General features: G+C 54.6%; 1 protein-coding gene across 1 annotated transcript in view; it reads left to right on the top strand.

Moving 5' to 3' along the window:
* Positions 1 to 12083, top strand: part of LOC122546642 (C-myc promoter-binding protein-like) — a 42546-nt gene that overhangs the window by 29745 nt on the left and 718 nt on the right. The window contains exons 4-6 of the mRNA XM_087985100.1: positions 6683 to 6752; positions 8758 to 8927; positions 11995 to 12079. Coding sequence (XP_087841226.1) covers positions 6683 to 6752; positions 8758 to 8927; positions 11995 to 12079 — 325 coding nt within the window. The remainder of the gene's footprint in view (positions 1 to 6682; positions 6753 to 8757; positions 8928 to 11994; positions 12080 to 12083) is intronic.

The following is a 12083-nucleotide window of genomic DNA, read 5'->3' as shown; positions in this document are numbered from 1 at the left end:
TCGAGTGGTCAGTCAGTCACACAGTGACAGGGCTGCACTGTCGAGGGGTCAGTCAGTCACGCAGTGATAGGGCTGCACTATCGAGGGGTCAGTCACACAGTCACACAGTGACAGGGCTGCACTGTCGAGGGGTCAGTCAGTCACACGGATACAGGGCCGCTCTATCGAGTGGTCAGTCAGTGACACAGAGACAGGGCCGTACTATCGAGGGGTCAGTCAGTCAGTCACACTGTGACCGGGCTGCACTGTCGAGGGGTCAGTCAGTCACATGGAGACAGGGCCGCACTATCGATGGGTCAGTCAGTGACACAGAGACAGGGCTGCAGTATCGAGGGGTCAGTCAGTCACACAGAGACAGTGCCGCACTCGAGGGTCAGTCAGTCACACAGACACAAGGCCGCAGTATTGAGGGGTCAATCAGTCAGTCGCACTGAGACAAGGCTGCAGTATCGAGGGGTTACTCTGTCACACAGAGACAGGGCCACAGTATCGAGGGGTCAGTCAGTCACACAGAGAGACAGAGCCACACTATCAAGGGGTCACTCAGTCTCACAGAGACAGGGCCGCACTATCAAGGGGTCTGTCGGTCACACAGAGACAGGGCCGCAGTATCGAGGGGTCAGTCAGTCACACAGAGACAGGGCCGCAGTATCGAGGGGTCAGTCAGTCACACAGAGACAGGGCCGCAGTATCGAGGGGTCAGTCAGTCAGTCACACAGCGACAGGGCCGCGCTATCGAGGGGTCCGTCAGTCAGTCACACAGAGACAGAGCCGCACTGTCGACTGGTCAGTCAGTCAGTCACACAGAGACAGAGCTGCACTATAGAGGGTTCACTCAGTCACACAGAGACAGGGCCGCACTATGAAGGGGTCAGTCGGTCACACAGAGACAGTGCTGCAGTATCGAGGGGTCAGTCAGTCAGTCAGTCACACAGAGACAGGGCCGCACTATCGAGGGGTCAGTCAGTCAGTCACACAGTGACCGGGCTGCACTGTCGAGGGGTCAGTCAGTCACATGGAGACAGGGCCACACTATCGATGGGTCAGTCAGTGACACAGAGACAGGGCTGCACTATCGAGTGGTCAGTCAGTCACACAGTGACAGGGCAGCACTATCGAGGGTCAGTCAGTCCGTCACACAGAGACAGGGCTGCAATATCGAGGGGTCAGTCCGTCACACAGACACAGGGCTGCAGTATCGAGAGGTCAGTCAGTCACACAGAGACAGTGCCGCACTCGAGGGTCAGTCAGTCACACAGACACAAGGCCGCAGTATTGAGGGGTCAATCAGTCAGTCGCATTGAGACAAGGCTGCAGTATCGAGGGGTTACTCTGTCACACAGGGACAGGGCCACAGTATCGAGGGGTCAGTCAGTCACACAGAGAGACAGAGCCACACTATCAGGGGGTCACTCAGTCACACAGAGACAGGGCCGCACTATCAAGGGGTCTGTCGGTCACACAGAGACAGGGCCGCAGTATCGAGGGGTCAGTCAGTCACACAGAGACAGGGCCGCAGTATCGAGGGGTCAGTCAGTCAGTCACACAGCGACAGGGCCGCGCTATCGAGGGGTCCGTCAGTCAGTCACACAGAGACAGAGCCGCACTGTCGACTGGTCAGTCAGTCAGTCACACAGAGACAGGGCTGCACTATCGAGGGGTCAGTCAGTCTCACAGAGACAGAGCCGCACTATCGAGGGGTCAGTCAGTCACACAGAGACAGAGCTGCACTATAGAGGGTTCACTCAGTCACACAGAGACAGGGCCGCACTATCAAGGGGTCAGTCAGTCACACAGAGACAGAGCTGCACTATAGAGGGTTCACTCAGTCACACAGAGACAGAGCCGCACTATCGAGGGGTCAGTCAGTCACACAGAGACAGAGCTGCACTATAGAGGGTTCACTCAGTCACACAGAGACAGGGCCGCACTATCAAGGGGTCAGTCGGTCAAACAGAGACAGTGATGCAGTATCGAGGGGTCAGTCAGTCAGTCACACAGAGACAGGGCCGCACTATCGAGGGGTCAGTCAGTCAGTCACACAGAGACAGGGCTGCACTATCGAGGGGTCAGTCAGTCACACAGAGACAGAGCTGCACTGTCGAGGGGTCAGTCAGTCACACAGAGACAGAGCTGCACTATTGTGGGGTTTGTCACTACTCCACCAATCTTGTGTCATCTGCAAACCTGCTGATCTGGTAACCGATACCTTCATCCAGATCATTTATATATATCATAAACAACCGTGGTCCCTGCGTGGATCCCTGTGGGATGCCACTGGTCGCAGGTCTTCATTTTGAGAAGCTCCCTTCCACTACTGCTCTTTGTCTCCTGTTACCCAGCCAGTTCTCTATCCATCTAGCTCGAAGATCCTGGACCCCATGCGACCTTACCTTTTCCATCAGCCTACCACGGGGAAACCTGATCAACGCCTTACTAATGTCCATGTAAAAGACATCTCCATCCCTTCCCTCTGGAGGGTAGACAATGTTGTGCCATTATTTAAGGAAGGCTGCAAGGAAAACCAACTTTGTCACCTACTCAAAGAATTCTATTAGGTTTGTAAGACTTGACCTTCCCTGCACTAAACCTTGCTGCCCATAACTGATTAGCCCATTTCCTTCCAAGTTGGAATAGATCCTATCCCTCAGTATCTTCTCCAGCAGCTTCCCTACCGCTGATGTCAGGCTCACTGATCTATCATTACCTGGAGTATCCCTGCTACCCTTATTAAACAAAGGGACATTAGCAATTCTCCAGTCCTCCAGGACCTTACCCGTATTCAAGGATGCTGGAAAATAACTGTTCAAGCCCCAGCTATTTCCTCCGTTGCTTCTCTCAGTAACCTGGAGGATTGTCCACCTTAATTCCTTTTAGAATACCCAACACCTCCTCCCTCCTTATGCCAACTTGACCTAGAGGTCTCAAACATCTATCCTTAACCTCAACATCCGTCATGTCCCTCTCCTCGGTGAATACCGATGCAAAGTACTCATTAAGAATTTTACACATTACCTCTGACTCCACGCATAACTTTTCCTCCTTTGTCCCTGAGTGGGGCCAACCCTTTCTCCAGTTATCCTCTTGCTCCTTATATATGAAAAAAAGGCTTTGGAATTTTCTTTAACCCTGTTTGCTAAAGATATGTCATGACCCCTTTTAGTCCTCTTAATTCTTCGTTTCAGATTGGTCCTACATTCCCGATATTCTTCCAAAGCTTGGTCTGTTTTCAGTCGCCAAGACCTTATGTATGCATCCTTTTTTCCTCTTAGCTGGTCACTCGAATTTCAGCGGTCATCCATGGTTCCCTAATCTTGCCATTTCTCTCCCTCATTTTCACAGGAACATAACCCCCTTGAACTCTAATCAACCTCTTTTAAAAGCCTCTCAAATGTCAAATGTGGATTTCCTTTCAAACAGCTGCTCCCAATCTATATTCCCCAGCTCCTGCCCAATTTTGGTATAGTTGGCCTTTCCCCAGTTTAGCGCTCTTCCACCAGGACCACACTTGCCTTTGTCCATGAGTATTCTTAAGCTTACGGAATTGTGATCACAATTCCCAAAGTAATGCCCTACTGAAACTTCACCCACCTGGCCTGGCCTCATTCCCCAACACCAGTCCAGTAGGGCCCCTTCCCAAGTTGGACTATTTGCACACTGCTCTGGAAAACCCGCCTGGATGCTCCTTACAAATCCTGCTCCATCTCTCACACTAGAAGCCTGACTGTGCTGCAACTGGGTGTAGGGACAGTTGCTACGTCTCACATCCAGGATTTAAGGTCAGTGCTATGGGACCCGGTCAGTGCTCCAGTTCCTGTGAGTGTAGCACCAGCTGGACAGGGACAGAGCAGTCTGAGAGACACCTTACAGCACTGGGGCAACTGAGCTTTGTAGGAGGAGAGACCGGGGTCAGGAGGAGGAGAGGGCTTGTCTTGAGTGGAAAGAGAGGTGGGGTGGATTCAGGAAAAACAGGACTCAGTGGAGGAATTGGCAGAGAAGAGTGGGGGGGGGGGGGGGGGGGGGGGGGGAAGGGAGAGAGAGAGACAGACAGACAGACAGACAACAAGGCTTGGGGAAAACAGAGGGAGAGAGTGGGGACAAACTGGACCTAATGGGGGAATTGGGAAAGGGAGTCATGAGGGAAGGATAGTGAGGGCGAGAGGCGGGGTGGACTGAGCCGAGGGAGGAAGATGGGTGATGGGATTGTCCAGAGAGGGAGGCAGAGAAATAACAGGCGATGGGAGCAATACTAAATTAATATTTCACATCAATATTTGCTGTGAAGAAAAATATTGGAAGCTCTGGACTCATGGAAAATAAATGGGTAATGTCTTGGAAACAGTCTACATTACTGAAGAGAAGGTGCTGGAGGTCTTAAAATCCATTCAGGTAGATAAATCCCTGGGACCTGATCAAGTGAATCCAAGGACCTGGTGGGGCCTCTAGTCGAGATATTTATGTCATCAATAGCCTGGGGTGTGGTGCCAGAGGACTGGAGGGTGGCCAATGTTGTGCCATTATTTAGGGAAGGCTGCAAGGAAACGCCAGGAATCTCAGACTGGTGAGTTTAATGTCAGTGGTGGTACGTTGCTCAAGGGGATCCTGAGAGACAGGACCTACATGCATTTGAAAAGGCAAGAACTGGTCAGGGATAATCAACACGGCTTTGTGCGTGGGAAATCATGCCTCACTAACTTGAGTGAGTATTTTAACGATGTGACCAAAAAGATAGATCAGGGCAAAAAGGTGGACAATGCAAATAGACCTTTAGCAAGGCTTTCAACGAGGTTTTCATGGTAGACTGGTTAGCAAAGTTAGATCACATTGGATCCAGGGAGAGCGAGCTAACTGGATACATAACGAGTGTGACAGCAGGAGATAAAGGGTGCTGCGAGAGGGTTGTTGTTCAGATGGAGCCCTGTGACCAGCAATGGGCCATAAAAATCGGTGCTGGATCCTCTGTTTCCTGTCATTTATATAAATAATGTGGATGAGAATGTCAGAGGTTAGTAAGTTTGTGGTGACACCAAAATTGGTGGCACAGTGGACAATGAAGGGGACCAGCTAAGATCACATCAGGATCTTGATCAACTGGGCCAGGGGGCAGAGGAATGGCAGATGGAGTTTAATTTAGATAAATGTGAGGTGTTGCATTTTGGGGAGAGAAACCAGGAAGGACTTGCACAGTTAATGGTAGGTCCCTGGGGAGTGTTGTCGAACAGACCTTGGAGTGTAGGTACTTAGTTCCTTGAAAGTGGTGTCATAGAGAGAGAGTGAGAGTGAGATATGAAGAAGGCATTTACCACACATGCCTTTGACGGTTAGAGCACTGAGTTCAGGAGTTGCAATGTCATATTACAGCTGTACACGACATTGGTGGGTAAACGTTTGGAGAACTCTGTACAGTTCTGGTCCCCCTTCTATCAGAGGGATGTCATTAAATTGGAGTGGGTGCAAAAAGGATTTACAACGGTGTTACTATGACTGACAGTTTGAGTATTAGGGAGAGGCTGAATAGGCTGGGGCTGTTTTCTGTGAAGCGTAGGAGGCTGAAGAGGTTTATAAGATTACGAAGGGCATGAATGGAGTGAATAGCAAAGGTCTTTACCCCAGGGGAGCGGGGTCCAAAACCAGAGGGCATACGTTTAAGGTTAGACGGGAATGAGTTAAAAGAGATCTGACAGACAACCTTTTCACACAGAGGGTGATGCATGTGTGGAAAATCCTGCCAGAGGAGGTGGTGCATGCTGGTACAATTACAACGTTTAAAAGACAGCCAAATGAATAGGAAATAACTCCAAGAGTTATGGGCCAAATGCTGGGAAACCTGATTGGCATGGACGAGTTGGGCTGAAGGGCCTGTTTCCAAGTTGGATGACTCTATTACTGAGGGGTGGTGTCTGCAGGGTCAGGGAGACAGAGGCAAAGGGGGGGATGTCTGGACAGGGTGGGAGACGGGGTGGAGGTGGGTGTGAGGAGTGGGTGTCTGGAGGGGGTGCGCGAGGGAATGTTTCTGGAGGGGGAAGGAGATGGGGTGAGGGGGGGTGAGCGGAGAGGCAGAGAGATGGGGGGGGTTGTCTGGAGGGGGAAGGAGATGGGGGTGAGTGGAGAGGCAGAGAGATGGGGGGGTTGTCTGGAGAGGGAAGGAGATGGGGGTGAGTGGAGAGGCAGAGAGATGGGGGGGTTGTCTGGAGGGGGTGCGCGAGGGAATGATTCTGGTGGGGGGAGGGAGACAGGAGTGTGGGGTGTCTGCAGCAGGTGGGATCTGGGCGGGTGGGTGAGGCAGGTACCAATTGATGGGTGGCACGGTGGCACAGTGGTTAGCACTGCTGCCTCACAGCGCCAGAGACCCGGGTTCAATTCCCGCCTCTGGCGACTCTGTGTGGAGTTTGCACATTCTCCCCGTGTCTGCGTGGGTTTCCTCTGGGTGCTCCGGTTTCCTCCCACAATCCAAAGATATGCAGGTTAGGTGAATTGGCCATGCTAAATTGCCCGTAGTGTTAGATGAAGGGGTAAATGTAGGGGAATGGGTCTGGGTGGGTTGCGCTTCGGTGGGTCGGTGTGGACTTGTTGGGCCGAAGGGCCTGTTTCCACACTGTAAGTAATCTAATCTAATCCTCCGGGAGGGAGAGTCCAGCTGTTCAGTAACGAAAGGCTAACAGTGACTTTCTTCTGATTGCAGTGGGGTCCAGGAATCTATCTGTGTTACAAGAAATCAATGGCGAAGGGGACAGCTCTGGCATACGAAGCAGGTGAGCATGAACCCCAGAAGACATCTAACCCAGAGCCCTGGGAACAACTGGTTTCACACGGAATATAGGAGTCGGTCACACAGAGACAGGGCTGCACTATCGAGGGGTCAGTCAGTCACACAGAGACAGGGCCGCACTGTCGAGGGGTCAGTCAGTCAGTCACACAGTGACAGGGCCGCACTATCGAGGGGTCAGTCAGTCACACAGAGACAGTGCCGCACTATTGAGGGGTCAGTCAGTCACACAGAGACAGGGCCTCACTATCGATGGGTCAGTCAGTCAGTCAGACAGAGACAGGGCCGCACTATCGAGGGGTCAGTCAGTCACACAGTGACAGGGCCGCACTATCGAGGGGTCAGTCAGACAGACACAGGGCCGCACTATCGAGGGGTCAGTCAGTCAGTGACACAGAGACAGGGCTGCACTGTCGAGGGGTCAGTCAGTCACACAGAGACAGGGTCGCACTATCGAGGGGTCAGTCAGTTAGTCACACAGAGATAGGGCCGCACTATCGAGGGGTCAGTCAGTCAGTCACACAGTGACAGGGCCGCACTATCGAGGGGTCAGTCAGACAGACACAGGGCCGCACTATCGAGGGGTCAGTCAGTCAGTGACACAGAGACAGGGCTGCACTGTCGAGGGGTCAGTCAGTCACACAGTGACAGGGCCGCACAATCGAGGGGTCAGTCAGTCAGTCACACAGAGACAGGGCCGCACTATCGAGGGGTCAGTCAGTCACACAGAGACAGGGCTGCACTATCGAGGGGTCAGTCAGTCACACAGACACAGGGCCGCACTATCGAGGGGTCAGTCAGCCAGTCACACAGTGACAGGGCCACACTGTCGAGGGGTCAGTCAGTCAGTGACACAGAGACAGGGCCGCACTATTGAGGGGTCAGTCAGTCAGTGACACAGTGACAGGGCTGCACTGTTGAGGGGTCAGTCAGTCACACAGCGACAGGGCCGCACTGTCGAGGGGTCAGTCAGTCAGTCACACAGACACAGGGCTGCACTATAGAGGGGTCAGTCAGTCACACAGAGACAGGGCCGCACTATCGAGGGGTCAGTCAGTCACACAGAGACAGGTCTGCACTATTGAGGGGTCAGTCAGTCACACAGTGACAGGGCCGCACTGTCAAGGGGTCAGTCAGTCAGTCACACAGAGACAGGGCCACATTATCGAGGGGTCAGTCAGTCACACAGTGACAGGGCTACACTGTCGAGGGATCAGTCAGTCACACAGAGACAGAGCCGCACTATCGACGGGTCAGTCAGTCAGTCAGTCACACAGTGACAGGGCCGCACTATCGAGGGGTCAGTCAGTCAGTGACACAGAGACAGGGCTGCACTGTTGAGTGGCCAGTCAGTCACACAGTGACAGGGCCGCACTGTCGAGGGATCAGTCAGTCAGTCACACAGACACAGGGCTGCACTATCGAGGGGTCAGTCAGTCAGTCAGACACACAGAGACAGGGCCGCACTATCGAGGGGTCAGTCAGCCAGTCACACAGAGACAGGGCCGCACTATTGAGGGGTCAGTCAGTCAGTCAGTCACACAGAGACAGTGCCGCACTATCCAGGGGTCAGTCAGTCAGTGACACAGAGACAGGGCTGCACTGTTGAGTGGTCAGTCAGTCACACAGTGACAGAGCCGCACTGTCGAGGGGTCAGTCAGTCAGTCACACAGACACAGGGCTGCACTATCGAGGGGTCAGTGGGTCAGTCACACAGACACAGGGCAGCACTATCGAGGGGTCAGTCAGCCAGTCACACAGTGACCGGGCCGCACTATCTAGGCGTAAGTCAGTCACACAGAGACAGGGCTGCACTGTTGAGGGGTTAGTCAGTCAGTCACGCACTATCGAGGGGTTAGTCAGTCAGTCACGCACTATCGAGAGCTGCTGTGCCCTGGTGTGTTGAGTGTCGGAGCCCGTTGCCATGTAGTTGTATTGAAACTGCGCGTGTGTTATTTACTCCACTGTTGTGTGGTGTGTGCGCTTTCCAGGTTTGATCAGCCGCTATCCGGGCACTGATGCTGAGTCCTTTTCCCTGCCTGACACTGTGCCAGTCTTCTGTCTGCCAATGGGTGCTACCATTGAAAGTTGGCCAGCACAGCCCAAGTACCAACTGCCTGTCTTTTCAACCTTTGTCCTGACCGCTGGCACAGGGGAGAAGGTAAAAAGCTAAAGGGGAGACGGGGAGTGGGAGGTGGGCTAGGGAGGGGGAGGTGGGCTGGGGAGAGGGTGAGGGGGAATGGGGAGGGGGAGAGGGAGGTGGATTAGGGAGAGGGGAACAGGGAGGGGGAGAGGGAGATGGATTACGGAGTGGGGAACGGGGAGAGGGAGATGGGCTGGGAGAGGGGGGAGAGGGAGGTGGGCTAGGGAGGGGGCGAGGGGGAACAGGGAGAGGGAGGTGGGCTGGGGAGTGGGGGAACAGGGACGGGGAGAGGGAGATGGGGAGAGGGAGGTGGGCTCGGGAAAGGGTGAGCCCGGGGTGTGGTGCAATGAGCCCTGGGTGTGGTGTAATGAGACCGGGGTGTGTGGGGTGTGGTGTAATGAGACCGGGGTGTGTGGGGTGTGGTGTAATGAGACCGGGGTGTGTGGGGTGTGGTTTAATGAGACCGGGGTGTGTGGGGTGTGGTGTAATGAGACCGGGGTGTGTGGGGTGTGGTGTAATGAGACCGGGGTGTGTGGGGTGTGGTGTAATGAGACCGGGGTGCGTGGGGTGTGGTGTAATGAGCCCAGGGTGCGTGGGGTGTGGTGTAATGAGCCCAAGGTGTGGTGTAATGAGTCCGGGGTGTGTGGGGTGTGGTGTAATGAGACCGGGGTTTGTGGGGTGTGGTGTAATGTGTGTGGGGTGTGGTGTAACGAGCCCGGGGTTTGTGGGGTGTGGTGTAATGAGCCCGGGGTGTGGTGTAATGAGCCCGGGGTTTGTGGGGTGTGGTGTAATGAGTCCGGGGTGTGTGGAGTGTGGTGTAATGAGCCCGGGGTTTGTGGGGTGTGGTGTAATGAGTCCGGGATGTGGTGTAATGAGCCCGGGGTTTGTGGGGTGTGGTGTAATGAGTCCGGGGTGTGTGGAGTGTGGTGTAATGAGACCGGGGTTTGTGGGGTGTGGTGTAATGAGCCCGGGGTTTATGGGGTGTGGTGTAATGAGCCCAGGCTTTGGTGTAATGAGACCGGGATTTGTGAGGTGTGGTGTAATGAGTCCGGGGTTTGTGGGGTGTGGTGTAATGAACCCGGGGTGTGGTGTAATGAGCCCGGGGTTTGTGGGGTGTGGTGTAATGAGCCCGGGGTTTGTGGGGTGTGGTGTAATGAGCCCGGGGTTTGTGGGGTGTGGTGTAATGAACCCGGGGTGTGGTGTAATGAGCCCGGGGTTTGTGGGATGTGGTGTAATGAACCCGGGGTGTGGTGTAATGAGCCCGGGGTTTGTGGGGTGTGGTGTAATGAGCCCGGGGTGTGTGGGGTGTGGTGTAATGAGCCCGGGGTTTGTGGGATGTGGTGTAATGAGCCCGGGGTGTGGTGTAATGAGCCCGGGGTTTGTGGTGTGTGGTGTAATGAGCCCGGGGTGTGGTGTAATGAGTCCGGGGTGTGTGGGGTGTGGCGTAATGAGCCCGGGGTTTGTGGGGTGTGGTGTAATGAGACCGGGGTGTGGTGTAATGAGCCCGGGGTGTGTGGGGTGTGGTGTAATGAGTCCGGGGTGTGGTGTAATGAGACCGGGGTGTGTGGAGTGTGGTGTAATGAGTCCGGGGTGTGTGGGGTGTGGTGTAATGAGACCGGGGTGTGGTGTAATGAGACCGGGGTGTGTGGAGTGTGGTGTAATGAGTCCGGGGTGTGGTGTAATGAGACCGGGGTGTGTGGAGTGTGGTGTAATGAGTCCGGGGTGTGTGGGGTGTGGTGTAATGAGACCGGGGTGTGGTGTAATGAGCCCGGGGTGTGTGGGGTGTGGTGTAATGAGACCGGGGTGTGGTGTAATGAGACCGGGGTGTGTGGGGTGTGGTGTAATGAGACCGGGGTGTGGTGTAATGAGCCCGGGGTGTGTGGGGTGTGGTGTAATGAGTCCGGGGTGTGGTGTAATGAGACCGGGGTGTGTGGAGTGTGGTGTAATGAGTCCGGGGTGTGGTGTAATGAGACCGGGGTGTGTGGAGTGTGGTGTAATGAGTCCGGGGTGTGTGGGGTGTGGTGTATTGAGACCGGGGTGTGGTGTAATGAGCCCGGGGTTTGTGGAGTGTGGTGTAATGAGTCCGGGGTGTGGTGTAATGAGACCGGGGTGTGTGGAGTGTGGTGTAATGAGACCGGGGTGTGTGGAGTGTGGTGTAATGAGTCCGGGATGTGTGGGGTGTGGTGTAATGAGACCGGGGTGTGTGGAGTGTGGTGTAATGAGACCGGGGTGTGTGGAGTGTGGTGTAATGAGTCCGGGGTGTGTGGGGTGTGGTGTAATGAGACCGGGGTGTGGTGTAATGAGACCGGGGTGTGTGGAGTGTGGTGTATAGAGTCCGGGGTGTGTGGGGTGTGGTGTAATGAGACCGGGGTGTGTGGAGTGTGGTATAATGAGTCCGGGATGTGTGGAGTGTGGTGTAATGAGTCCGGGGTGTGGTGTAATGAGTCCGGGGTGTGGTGTAATGAGCCCGGGGTTTGTGGAGTGTGGTGTAATGAGTCCGGGGTGTGTGGGGTGTGGTGTAATGAGACCGGGATGTGTGGGGTGTGGTGTAATGAGACCGGGGTGTGGTGTAATGAGACCGGGGTGTGTGGAGTGTGGTGTAATGAGACCGGGGTGTGTGGGGTGTGGTGTAATGAGTCCGGGGTGTGGTGTAATGAGACCGGGGTGTGTGGGGTGTGGTGTAATGAGTCCGGGGTGTGGTGTAATGAGACCGGGGTGTGTGGGGTGTGGTGTAATGAGTCCGGGGTGTGGTGTAATGAGTCCGGGGTGTGGTGTAATGAGTCCGGGATGTGTGGGGTGTGGTGTAATGAGACCGGGGTGTGGTGTAATGAGACCGGGGTGTGGTGTAATGAGACCGGGGTGTGTGGGGTGTGGTGTAATGAGTCCGGGGTGTGGTGTAATGAGTCCGGGGTGTGGTGTAATGAGTCCGGGATGTGTGGGGTGTGGTGTAATGAGACCGGGGTGTGTGGGGTGTGGTGTAATGAGTCCGGGGTGTGGTGTAATGAGTCCGGGATGTGTGGGGTGTGGTGTAATGAGTCCGGGGTGTGGTGTAATGAGTCCGGGGTGTGGTCTGTCCCGCTGGCAGGTTTATGGAGCTGCGATCCAGTTTTTTGAAGCTTATAGCCGGGAGAAGCTGACGGAGAGGCAGTGCCTGAGTCTCGGATTACTGAGTCT

The sequence above is a fragment of the Chiloscyllium plagiosum genome, unplaced genomic scaffold, assembly GCF_037043375.1.
Source record: "Chiloscyllium plagiosum isolate Xiang-an unplaced genomic scaffold, Cpla_swu_hap1 HiC_scaffold_50, whole genome shotgun sequence".
Lineage (NCBI taxonomy): Eukaryota > Metazoa > Chordata > Chondrichthyes > Orectolobiformes > Hemiscylliidae > Chiloscyllium > Chiloscyllium plagiosum.
Note: the sequence above shows the minus strand (reverse complement) of the source record. Positions and strands in the feature narration are given on the sequence as shown.